Genomic DNA, 13,505 nt, shown 5'->3' on the forward strand with positions numbered 1-13,505 from the left:
GGTGCTTTTGAATATGTAAAATGTTAAATAAAATAATGTAGAAGACCTCGAAGCTTTGCTGCATGAGCTTTCATAGATGTCACGTGTATTGGCTCTCCTTTCCTAACTGTAAGAAATGTGGTTACGTATCACTTTTTCCAAAACAATTGATGATTTAGTGTGCTCCATACTTTAAAAAGTTTGCTCTCTCCCTATTACAAATATTTGTTTATCTGAGATTATTGTGCCAGGCCAGTTTACACTGCTTGTCTGTGTATCCTGGCAACCTTTAGTGAGATCCATATGCATAAAGATATTCCACCTTTTGATTTTTTTCCCTCTTTCTCATAGCATTATAAGAAATATTCAGTATATCATTATATACATATTTGTCTCTTATACTGTTAAGAACTCATTGACAATGTTCTTCTATAATTTTCATATAATTTATATGTTTTGATTTTTAGATACAGTGGTCCCTTCTTATCTGCAGTTTCACTTTCTGTGGTCAACTGTGGTTGAAAATATCAAATGGAAAATTCCAGAATGAAACAATTCATAAGTTTTACATTGTAAAACTGTTCTGAGTAGTGGGATAATATTTTTTACCATCCTCTCTGTCCTGCCAAGATGTGAATCATCCCTTTGTCCAGGTTATCCATACTGTATATGCAAACCACCCATTAGTCCCTTTGTAGCCAACTAGGTTATCAGATCCACTGTGTTGGTATAGCAATGCTTGTAGTCAAATTACCCATATTTTACTTAATAAGGGCCCCAAAGCACAAGAGTAGTGATGCTGGCAATTTGGATATGCCAAAGAGAAGCCATAAAATGCTTCCTTTACGTGAAAAGGTATGTATGTGTAGGGAAAAAACAACACCACATTGTATATATAGGGTTCAGTACTATCCTGAAACTATTCAGTATCAGACTTCACTCAGGGTTGCCAGATCTTCAATTAGAATGAATTTTCTTGAAGTGAATATTGAAAATAGCATTTTCAGAGAGGGAAAAAAAATCTTAGTAAACCATAACAGTGTGAAAAAAAAAGAAAAAAGTGTAAATGTCTTATAAGTCTGACTTGATTAAGTGCAAAGAAAGACCAGATAGACTAATGTAGGGTAATATGATCAACAAACATAAAATAATAAAAGCTATCTTTTTAAAAAATGAAATGAATCCCTTTCAGATAATTTAATACTGTATGTCTTTAAAAGTAGTAGTTTTATGATCTTTTAGTAAAATTTTGGATTAGATCAGGATAATTAAGAATAAAAACTTTGGAGTCAAACAGTAGGTTTCGATTCCCAGCACTACCAATTCCTAGTCCTGTGATTTTTTGTGAATTATTTAACCCTAAGCTCCTTACCAATAAAATGAGAATAATAATATCAGATAATTATGAGGATTAAATGAGATTATGCATGTAAAGTGCTTCTTAGTATAAGAGCAGTTACAGAAAGCTTTTGACTCATGGTAGTGGGTGAAGTGGTAATTATTTCAATTTTTAATTAAAACTTATAATAGCCATTGTTTAATAGAAAGACTTTAAAGGTATGATCTCAGGAATATATTCCAAATGATTATCCTTTATTTTACATATTAAAAGGATGTAGGGTTTTGTAAGAATGGGGCAATTTTGTTCTTTTGGTCTACATTCCTATTCGGGGAATAAACTGTGCTGTGGTCATACATTGGACTGTTCCTGTTAGAGCTAAGTCCTCTCATTTCTTTTTCATTTGGAAGGAGAGCTGAGGTGTGTTGTTCAGTGTCTGAAAGGGCAAGCAGCCTTGTTAATCTCCAGGAACGAATAGTCCATACTAGAAAGTATGCCAGTGGGGTACCCTTGACTGTTGGCCTTTCAGATTAAAGGGATATCTAATATTCCTTATTAGATGCCACATGATGATGACTGTTTTTAAAAATACACTGATTTACTGGTGTTAAAAAATATACCAGTTTTTTAAACAATTAGAATTAAAGGTAAATTAACACCATATGTAATACATAAATAAAATAATGACTGGGGCCATTGCTTGTGTCCTAATTCTTTTATGCTTAGAAATAACATTTCTTTTCAAGACATATTAATTTGATGTAATTTGTTGATTGGGTCCAACAAGCCCTTGAGTACATTGAAGAATCATCTAATGTAACTAGTTTTTCATGGTCAAGACTTATACCTACAGTCCATATTTCTGTTATGTCCAGGCTTTGTTTCTATAAACCACCTCTTTCTCTCTTGCATTTTACTTCTACCTGCTTGAAATCTGGTGATACTTCCCTTTAATTTCTATAAATTGCTGAGATCAAGAATAACTAATATTTTTAAAAATCATCAAGTACTTTTAAAAAGGAGTGTAATACTAAAAATAAAACATTATTAAATAAATATATGATAATAGCAAGAATAAACCAGTTTCTTATATGTTGGTAGGATTGATGTGCATCCAATAATTAGGATTGCCCAAGGCCTGGGGAGTGGGGAGTGGATGCAGGGTGGAAGGGATCAATGGAGGGGAAAAAGGGGACATCTGTAATACTTTCAACAATAAAGATACATTTTTTGAAAAGATAGCTTTTTAGTATTTTATGTTTGTTGCTCATATTAACACACATTAATCTATCTGATCTTTCTTTGCACTTACTCAAGTCAGACTTATAAGACATTTGCATTTTTTTCTTTTTTTTCCACACTGTTATGGTTTACTAAGATTTTTTTCCTCTCTGAAAATGCTATTTTCAATGTTCACTTCAAAAAAATTCATTCTCAGTGAAGCTCTAGCAATCCTGAAACATTTTAATGAAAATAAAAACTATAAAGATTAAATAAACCTCATCAATTCTATGTACTAAACAGATATTTGAAAAAAAGCTCACCAGTAAAAGAGGGGCTACACTAATGAACATTTCTTATGGGTGAGGCCAGTGATTGTCAGCTATGTGTAAGAATTGCTGTAGTTTTGAGAAATGCTTGCTGTATTTCCCAAGATGCACCCAGGCTTCCGCTGCAGAGCGTGCAATAGGGGCCTGAAGCATCTCAAGCTGCAGAGAGGTCATGGGAACAGTCTTGGGAGGATTGCTGCATACATACTTTTGGCTTAAAAAAAAATTAGTACTTAGCACATGAACTGCATTGGCAAAAAGTAAAACAAAAGTAAAAATTCACCTACATACCTGTCACCCAAGTAGATGACTATATGATTCAATTTTGTGTGTATAATAAAGGAGACATATTGATGTGGGAGGCCCAGAGTGGGCCAGTTATCATCACCACAAGTTATAAGTGAACATGGCTCCGTTTTATAAATATCTATTTTACTTTGTGTTTGCAAGCTAAGTTTATTTGGTTGTGTTTTTAACCACAAAGACTGAAATTTGTGGTACAGTCTTTTGGTGGACGGTACATGTTATGTCAGTTCTACTGTTTGTGAGCCAAACTCTACACTGATAAATAAAAGCACTGCTCTTGCCTTGTTCGTTTATAGCAGTTACGCTGCAGAGGGAAATCCCCTTCTCCTCTCCCAAGTGCATTAAGCTAAGCTTGAAAGCCAATTAAAAGATACTTAAAATTTTCAAAACATACGTTTTCCTAACTATCTTTATAAATATATTTCTTGCCTTTAAATTATATTTAATGAAGTCAGTAAATTCTCCAAAATAATATTTGTACACCAAAATAATATTTTTATATATTCAGTGGTTGACCACTAAGGCATAGGCATAAACAGCGTTTGCCTTCTCATAGAATGAATTTGTGTGAAAAAGCAGTTAAAATGGTGTCTTCAGGAGCTTGGTCATTTAAAGAATGCAGAGGAAATGGCATTAAGTTTCACCAAAATGTGTACATTACTTGTTTAAACCTATATATTCTGGGAAGTTCTTGGAATGCATTTTTCCCATAGGAGCAATATTTAAAACTTAAATGGTGGTTAATTTTTTTAGATAAACTCAAAAGAATGTATGTGTCTTGGTATTTTTAAAGCAACAGAGCCCCCCATTTTCCCCAAACAAAATCTTATGTAGCGCTCTACTTGATTTTCTTGGGGATCTTTTAATCCCATGTTGCGTTAGCCTAAATAAAACCTGGACTTTGTTATGAAGGTCTAGGTTATTTGTGTGCCCCAGAGGCAGGAATGCATGGAAAATCCAGCATGTCCTTTCCTTCCATCTCTTGCCTCTAAGTTTTTCTCTGTACGCCTGCTTCTTTTTTTCTGTTTCTTTCCCTGCAGAATTACTTTCTTGGTTTACTAATCTACGTGACAGAAAACAGAGCTGAGACTAGACGGAGGTGAATGAGGTGCGAAAAACTCAGTGATGGAGAGAAGGAATATTTTCATGTAATATTTTAAAGTCGAGCACAATATCAAAGTTTTAAATAAAGTTAGGATTAGTATAAAAATAGTTCATTTAGTGAGTTGGTTTACAAACAATAAGGCAATTTAATTTATTATATGATTTTTAGTTATCATTTTTGGAATGTCTGAAAAATATCAAGTTCAATGTGTCCTTTAATTTTGGATGGCTTTAACTTTTAGGGTACTTGTTCTCCATTTGCCTAGTTGTTGGGAGAGTTTAAAACTAGTTGGCTTTCAGAAAGGTTAAGGTTTTTTCGCCTCTCTGTAATAATAAATATTCTTTTGCCACTTTAAAGTTCACGTGGCCCCCTCCGTCAGTGTCTGTGTTAGGCTACGGTAGCCTGGAGATGATAACCTAGATTCTAAAGGGAAATGGTAGCAGTGATAGGTTACTGAGAAAGTCTCTTAACTACTAAAATAATGTGCCTTGAATTATACCCAGCCTCTGTCCTGCTCAGTCATAATGGAGTCGTTGAAAGTGATGCTCATTTTTAGGTTTGTCAAAGCAAATTAGAAATCAATGAAAGTATAAATATCCTATTTTTAATAATTGAAGAAAGAAAACAAGAAATAAAAATATATAATTGTGTGAATATTCAAAACAACGTGATGTCCAATAGCAATGGAATACTTAAGCAAGTTATGATATATCTCCATGAATTACTGTAGAATCATATCCAACTGAGGGTTTGTATACACTATAACAAATACTATGTTTTAGTTAGATTGGACGCCATAGCTCTCTCTTTTGTACAAATCAGCAGAAATAAGCACAGCTTAACACATTCCTTTCATAACTGTTTTTATCCTGTTATTGCTTTTCAAAACATAATTGAGGCAGAAGGGAGCCTGCTTAAGAATTTCCAGGTTGGAATTAATTTTGCCACTTGAGTGTATCAGAAAGTAGGCGTTAGACCCTCTAATGAGAGTCGTAAAGCCTAGTCATGGACCACATGCCAGACTATTCAAATAACTTAATTTTCTCTTTAGAGTTACACCAGTGGTTGAAAACAAAAGCTGTGAGCGGGGCTAGATGGTTGGGGGTGGGATTAAATGAATATATAGGCAAGGAGCATTTCAAGCTTGCCAACTTCATCCTACTTATATTTCCAACTATGCTAATCCTAAAGCTCTTCTGAGAGCCTGTTTTCCATTTTCTACTAATTTTCACTCTCTCTGTATGTTATTTTTTATCTAGTTTTCAGAAATCTGCTCCTTGAGTGGAAAATCATTTCTGTGGATGCTTAGCCAAGACATACTGGGTTTTATCTTAATTTCACTAATATTCCTGTTTGGAAGGAAAGTAAAATTGCTATAAAGGATAACTGAACTAGTATTTGTAGTTTAGAACTTTGTAGCTTTATTTTATCAAATGTGAATTGTTCCCTTTGGCCATCCGATGTTTGAATTTTTAACTCTAACCCTTAATTTGGCTATTGTTGGTTCTCAAACACATTTTACTTCTTAGTCCCTGAAGTTCCAATAAAGTAAAAAACGTAAACACTTAACAACTTTTTGAACTATTGTTTATTAAAAGAGCACACCATTGGAATGTTACATCTCAACTCTAAAGCAGCTTGGAAACCTAAAGGCCCAAAGTGTGCATTTTTGCATGTAGCTCACTGTGCTTTTCTGTCTTCTCTTTCCAGTCAGCTGGAATGCTTGCCAGTTCTGCCGCAGGCTTCTGAGGCTGAGACCCCGAGGAACCCAGCTGGAGAATGCCGTCTGAACGCTGCCTCAGGTCAGCCCTGCAGGGTGTCCTGAGTGGTGTAGTCAGCCCCCCAGTTTTCACACTGCACTTTCCAGGACCGGTGCGGAGCAGGGCTCAACACATATTTGAAGGAATTAAGCAGCCAGTCAGAGCGTGTGTGAGTTTAGTGTGGTAGCTCCAGGGCTAACTGCTGTGATCTAGGTACTTGTCAGACCTAAATGTTTCATCATTCTTTGACTGATACTAGTTTTTATCTTTTTCTTACTTAGGATGTTCACCTCCGTCAAAAAAGGTATACTGCTATAAAGGTATATGATTTTAAAAAGAATCAGGCATTGGCTGGGTGGCTAAGTTGGTTAGAGCATTGTCCCAATATGCCAAGGTTGTGGGTTTGATCCCTGGTCAGGGCACATACAAGAATCAACCAATGAATGCATAAGTAAGTGGAACAACAAATCATTGTTTCTCTCTCTCTCTCTCAAATCAATGAATTTTAAAAAAACAGAAAGCTATACATATATGTGAGTCATCCCTTTAAAGCAATCGCTGGGGAGTGTGATATTTATTCTCAAAATATGCATAACATTTTCTTTTAATAATCTATTTATTTAACAGATAGTTATTGAGCCAAGCACTCTACTTGGTGCAGAGGATCGAACAGTGAATAAAATAGATAGGTTACTGCCCTTATAAAATGTGTATTCTATGAGCAAATCACACCAGTAATGATGTAAATGTCATTGTGAGAGGTGCTTTGAAGGAAGAGTACAGGAAATGCTCTGTGATCTGAGATCTGCAGGACAGGATGATTTGGGGAAATGCCTCAGGCAGGAAGGAGCTTGGCACAGTCCTCGAATGCAGGGCATTCCTTTGAATATTCTCAGTGGAGTCAAGTCTTCATCACCGTCTGAGGAAATAGTCAAAAGGATCTCCAGAGCAAAGAATAAGAGAGGTGGTAAACCTGGGACATACCTTCTTTATAAAAATATTAGGAACTGAGTATGTCTATGAAATAATGAGACTAGCTTTCTTCCACAACTCTGAAGCTATTAGAGGTGACTAGTTCCCAAAATGTGTTCAGAAACAGAGGCATTGCTGCAGCGGGCCTGGTGCCTCTGCACTCCCCAAGGCAGTCTGCTGCTCTAGATCAGTGATTGTCTGAGGGAGATGAATTTGCCCTCAGGATGCATTGTGCAATATCTTGGCAACACTTTTGGTTGTCACTGGGGGTGGGGATGCTAAATATCTTAAAATGCATAAGACAACCTACCCCCCACTTCCTCCCCCATAGCTAAAAATCCCTATCTAACCCAGAATGTCGATTTCACTGACGTGGAGAAATCCTGCTCTAGAACTGACCTCCAGCCAAGAGAGCACATAAAGACCATGGTGTCCGTCTGCCACCACCTCGGCCAAGTGCTTTATTCTTACTTTTGGCTATCAGGATCCATGTGCATTCTTCTGAAAATGGTTTTTTGCTTTAAATCTGCCATCTCTGTTTTTACTGATCAACTCCCACTGCCCCCTGTCCTCCACAGCACTTTCATCTCTACAGTGGCCTTTCCTTCTGCTCTGTGATGCTGAACCCTCCCTCCCCTACCTTTGAAGCTTCCCCTGTGTCCTGTGGGACTGTTATCATCTTCCTCACCCTGAAGAGCTCTGCTCACCTCCTGACTTCATTGAGACCTGCCCTCCCCTGAGTCATCGCTTCTGTTGTAGCCGTCTCCAGTGGTGGTATTATTATTTCCTCACATCTCATGTATTTTAGAGATGAGTAGAGAGATTGTTGTCACGCTGGGGCATTGTTTTGCTTTGAGATCATTATTCCTCAAAGTCGTCGTTTGAGAAAGCAACAACAAAGACTTGTTTCTGAAGGTGGCGCTCTTCAACTCTCTCGCCCTCGCCTCCTCTCCACCGTTGTCTGGGTCATTTTCCCTCATTCACTGAGCATTTGGCACCTGGCTTTCAGTCGTCTTCCTCATCACAAATCCTTTACAACTTCCTACTGCCCTCAGTGTTGGCATGGAGGTCCATCCAACTTCGTGGCCTTGGATCTTCAACCTGCCTATCTCCAAAGACAGTCTCCCTCCACAGAGCGACCTGCTCCCATGGTCACACCTTAGACCTTGCATCCCCAGTAGTTGCTCTGTTTCTGAAACCACTGCATCAGCCACGTTATTCTTACCAGGACCGCTTCTCCTTAGCTTGCCTTTAGCTACCTCCATTGTGGTTGTACTTTGACCTCATTGCAGGGTCTCATCTACTGGCCCTGCTACTTTCCTACCATTCATCGCCCCTGTCCCCCCTCATTTCCCTTCTTACCAGTTGAGATTCTACCATTCTTTTAAATCCTTAATTTCTCTTGCTCCCTGCATTTTCGATGGATTTGCCTGACAAAAATCCCAATTCAAATGAACCCAATTATCCACGTTTCCATGCCTACATGGTCTGGTGGAGATTGGTTCCACTAAATCTTTAGATTCAACAAGCCCAAAATGCCCAGAGTTTTAATATATTTCTGGTCCATTTATTCCCTCTCTCCTGCTATTCAGAGAGCAGTTCTTTCCCACAAATGAGCCCAGCCCTGCCTCTGTGTTTTGAATTTTGTCTTTCTTGTCTTCTCAGCAGCCTTTCACTATTGGTTGTCTCTCAACTGTGTTCTGGAGACACAGCTGTGCTTCTGTTACCCTCTCTTTGGAGATGAGCCATAGATTTATACCTCTAGCCAAGACCTCTTGCTGAGCTCCAGGTCCTATACCATGTCCTCCCTTGTCCGCAGGATTCCAGCCATTAAATTCTGTGTGACAGCCATGCTCCCTCCTGCCACAGGATTATAGGACTTGCTGTTCCCCTACCTGGAAAACTCTTTTCTCCCCTGTTTGCTACAGCCCACAGCTCCAGCTGTACTTCTTCAGGGAGGCCAAGTTATTTGATTAATGTGTAACTGCCTTGCTAAACTGAATGTTCCACAGGGGGTGTTACCAGTTTAGTTTGTTCACCATTTTATCTCCAGAACCTAGCACAATACCTCTCCCAGATGAATAAATGTTTCTTGAATGAATGAATGAATGAATAAAGGAATGAATGAATGAAACAAAACAATTTATAATTAAGTTCTTTTCTTCATAATCTTATTTCTTAATCATTCTATAAGCATATTATGTTATGTCTTCTTTGCTTATTATTTCAACCATTGCTATAAATTGTTAGCATTTATTTTAAAGTATTTACAAATTATAAAGTGGTCTCTAAAAAAATAAAATGAAGCTCCATTATGGGGTCTTTTAACAGCCTAACTACTTAAGTAAATAGGGTTATTTTAATATTAATGTATTTAATTAGTATATAAATATTTTGACTGTGGAATTGAAGTCATCAGGGTATTCACTTCATAGTTCATCAGCAGACTGAACTGAGACAATCGTGAATAACTCTAGTACCGGCGGGTGTTTTGTCTAGTCTTTTCTTTCCTGTGCAGTCTACTTAAAAAATGAGGCTCCTTGTGCTACTTTACTGCTTTGATATATATGGATGTAATACCTTATTGGTGTCCTTACTTAAAGACTACTTGTACATTTTTATATATCTAAATGCTAGGTAAACATTCATATAGAAATTGACATGAATTTTAAAATTCAAAATGCAGGATGCTTAAAAATCAAACAGTTGCTTTGGAATTTAAATCTTAAAAACTGACTGAACTCAGTCAGATTTATTCTATGAAAATGGGACCCTGTGAGATTTCTGTGATCAAAAATGTTAACTCTACAAACTTGAAGCAGTGATTTGCACTAAGGTGGTACTTCACTGCGGGGGGCGGGAGGTGTACCCTGTCACGCATATCATGCTCTGCATTTGATTTTTTAGTTTTTTGCCATCAGTTTCACAATGAAAGTTAAAGACTTGAAGTCATGAATGGCCCTGTTCCCTAAGACATCATTTATTTATCTCCCTGTGACTGGATGCTGACATATGGCCAATCAAATGGTTGCTCCCTGGCATCACTAAAAAGCAATCTGCTGCTCAGGGAGTCTGGGGCTTGCCCTGCTGTCACCCAGAGTCTGGGCCGGGTGAGGCGCAGGAACAGCCTGCTCATCAGCAGCCCAATAGGGCTCCTGATGCTCCTGTAGTGTTCAGGTGGAATAAATGAGGCACACATCTTCCTGGGAGCCTGTACACTGTCCAATAGAACCATAGTGCAAAGCATATTTATAATTTAAAATTTTCAAGGAGTCACATTGTTTTAAAAGGCAAAAAGAAACAGATAAAATGAATTTTAACTCTATAGTTTATTTAACCTAGTATATCCCAAATATTATCATTCCAACGTGTGATCAGTATAAACATATTAATGAGCTGTTTGGCAGTCTTTTTTTCATGCTACGTCTGGCATCTGATGTGCATTTTACACTTACAGCACATCTCAACCAAGTCTGCCTTCGCTGCAGCGGCTGTTGTATTGGACAGCGCTGTTCTAGGGGCTCCCCCCCAGGAAAGGCTGTTGGGGTTGCCTTGGGGGGGAAGCCAGTCACCCTCTGCACTCAGCTGTGAATTTTGAAGTGGCAGTATTGCTTACATGGAGGACTGTTCCCAGTTTTAGGATGACACTCAGATCTGTGCACTCTTGGGAAATATGCCTCATGTTGTGTCCTTTCTCCGAAATTTAGGAAGTTTCGGGAACATGGTTTTCTGTCCTTTTTTGTTCCTCAAATAATAGAGGGACATTGCTGCAAGTTGGGAGGGTTAGTGTGCTAGTTCGGTGTAAGTTATAGGTGCCCAGGGAGCCATTTGCAAGCGTCTGCCTGCTCCGCACCCTAATGTAGACCTGGTGCATTATAGGCTTTGGTCACCTCCTCCTGGTGTATATCGCTGACTTCAGATGGGCCTGCCGGCTCCCGGCTGTGTTCTGTGGCCACATAGGCCTTAACATTTAGACGGCTGAGGTCTTTCGCAGATTTACATCTGAGAGTGTGTGGGAAGTTACTTTCAGACTACAATAATGACTTGTTGATTAATAGACATTTGTTTCTTGCCAAATGTTGGAGTATTTGTTTCTGCTTTTAAGAATTCTTAGCATATTGGTTCCAAAATATTTGGAATCTTGAGCCAAGTTTTGCCTTAAATATTTAGCATGTTGTTTTCTTTTAGCTTGAATATTTCGAGCCCAGCTGAACGAGTCTGTGGAATTATGCAGCCTCGCAATTGTTTCAGAGCTAAGCCCTTTATTCTTTGTCAGATTTCAGTTTACAGCTGTTCTTCCCTGGCAAGATTTATTCACTGTCAATTGATATCTGAAATTCAAATACTGATTCAGTCTTAATAAAGGGACACAAATTGTGGCACTATATTTGGAAAATGAGTAAGGAAACATTTTAAGGCAATTATTTTAATATATTCTGTTCCACTACAAATGAAACTTCAAAATACATTTATTAAGCATTTAAGATGATATTAAAAGGGAGAAAAGTTATGAGAGTTTCAAGTAATTTTTAAGGTTATAAAAAAAATCTATTCTCTAGTTCAAATCTTAGTTAAAGTGCAAAGATAGATGTTTTGAATCATAAATTCAAACATTTCTCATCACTATCTCATAGAAAGGTGTTCATGTATATTATTTTTAAAAGGCAACTTTGATTTTGAGATTAACTATGCATAATATAAATATAAAATTGCTATGGACTATGATTTTTTTCTTTGCAATCATAGATTCTTGATATTTTTTTTATAGATTATCACATTTTTTTGTTTTTTTAAGCAGGGGGATGAATTTGCATTATTGTGTTCTTGGTGATAGGTTCTCAAAATGCCTGATCTTGGGCTTTCGGTTTTATCTGTAAAAGAGAACTAATGATAGTACCTGTCTCATAGGGTTGTTGTGAATGTTAAGTGAATTAATAATTATAAGTCACTAAGACTAATTACTGGAACATAGTAAGAGCTTTGTGTTTGTAAAATATATAAAAATGTTCTCTTATTTAGGAGAGATTTTTTAAAAAAGTATTTTAAAGCTTTACTGAGCTGATACAATATTTCTGTTACTATTGTATTCCTTCATTTCTTCAGTTGAGCCATGCTAATTAATCTCTATTTCAGGCTTTGCATAAAAATTTATGCTTCTGAATGCAGTTTTCAATTGCTGATAGCTAGAGCCGCTAGATGAATATTTGATGACAGTAACCATTTCATAACCTACTGCTGCATAACACACAACTGAAAATAATCCTCCCACCTTCCCACCAGAACTTCCTATATCATCACCTTCTGTCAAGTTTTTTCTTTTTCTTTCAATAGGTCTGACATTTCTGAGGCTCCCCAGTCAGAAATGTCCAATACAGCTTACTGGCCACATTCTGGCATTTCACAGGAAGCGCTGACTTCACTTTCAGGTGGGGTGATTTGTGCTGAATCGTAATCTGTCAGCCAGCTGGTACCATAGGCTGGGCAGAGCCCTGTCAAATAAATTAACCATGCAGCCTAGGCCAGTGGTTACTCCCTAAATCTCCTGAGTGGCTCCTTCACACTCAGAGGGAGGGACTGGATGCAGGAGGTGTCAGGATAGGAGAGACGATGCTCAGTCAATTTACTCAGCTTGATGAAGAGTCCACAGGCCTGAAAACAGGGTTGACAGCCCTTGTTTCTGCTCTGGGCGTAATTTATGACAGGTGCAGCTCCCCCATCTTAGTCCAGTGCCAGTTCTGAGAGTTTAGAGCACTGGAGATGTTCATACATCTAAGCTGGAAATGTTCATAGCTGCCTACAAATGCAGTTTGCATTTTGTGTTTATGGCATTACTTTTACATTATTTTAGGAAGATCTGGGGCTTCATCTAGGAGTTTTGAAAGGACATGGGAAGAGTATTTTAGAATGGGTAGGGAATGAAGGGGTGAAGTTTCACAGTGGGTAAATTTGCTACTTTGAAAAACAGAACAGAAAATAAAATTGTATAGTCATTCATAAATCCAGTACAATGATCATATATAGACATCAATGGCTGAAATTATAGACATATTTTACTTTCAGCCTTAAGTTTTTTTCATGGCATTCCTTTTGATGTTCATAATTTCCCAAGTTTAATAATCAGCAGCTGTGGTTTAATTAATTGCTTTTTATATGGAATGGTCACTGTCAGCCCTTTTTTCTCTAACTTACACGTGCTCGGTTTTGTTTTACTTATTGATGGAGTATTGTGTGCTGTGGGAACTTGGTCACTTCCTGGGCCTCTGGTGACTCAGGCAGGCCCCTTGGATTCCGTGCTGGATCAGTGCATGGCCGTGATCTTGCTCTGAGCTTGCGCCATCCCCACCCAGGAGTCACAGCTGAGAAGGAAGCGGAGAGTTCGGGAGGGGGCACAGAGTGGACAGGGTCACAAGCAGACGCGCACAGTTGAGATCCGCTTTCACTCAGAGGTGTACACAGCCTGAGGACAGAGGCTTAGGAGCAGCGGCTCACAGATG

General features: G+C 38.0%; 1 protein-coding gene across 3 annotated transcripts in view; it reads left to right on the forward strand.

Annotated features, from left to right (window-relative positions):
- Positions 1–5,932: 5,932 nt before the first annotated feature.
- KLHL32 (kelch like family member 32) overlaps positions 5,933–13,505 on the forward strand; it is a 124,129-nt gene continuing 116,556 nt past the window's right edge. For all 3 annotated transcript variants that reach the window (XM_016220231.2, XM_087817522.1, XM_087817521.1), the window contains exon 1: positions 5,933–6,081. In XM_016220231.2, the coding sequence (XP_016075717.1) occupies positions 6,059–6,081 (23 nt within the window). In that variant the 5' untranslated portion in view covers positions 5,933–6,058. The remainder of the gene's footprint in view (positions 6,082–13,505) is intronic.

This window comes from Miniopterus natalensis, chromosome 5 (genome assembly GCF_054644295.1).
Source record: "Miniopterus natalensis isolate mMinNat1 chromosome 5, mMinNat1.hap1, whole genome shotgun sequence".
NCBI classification, from domain to species: Eukaryota; Metazoa; Chordata; class Mammalia; order Chiroptera; family Miniopteridae; genus Miniopterus; species Miniopterus natalensis.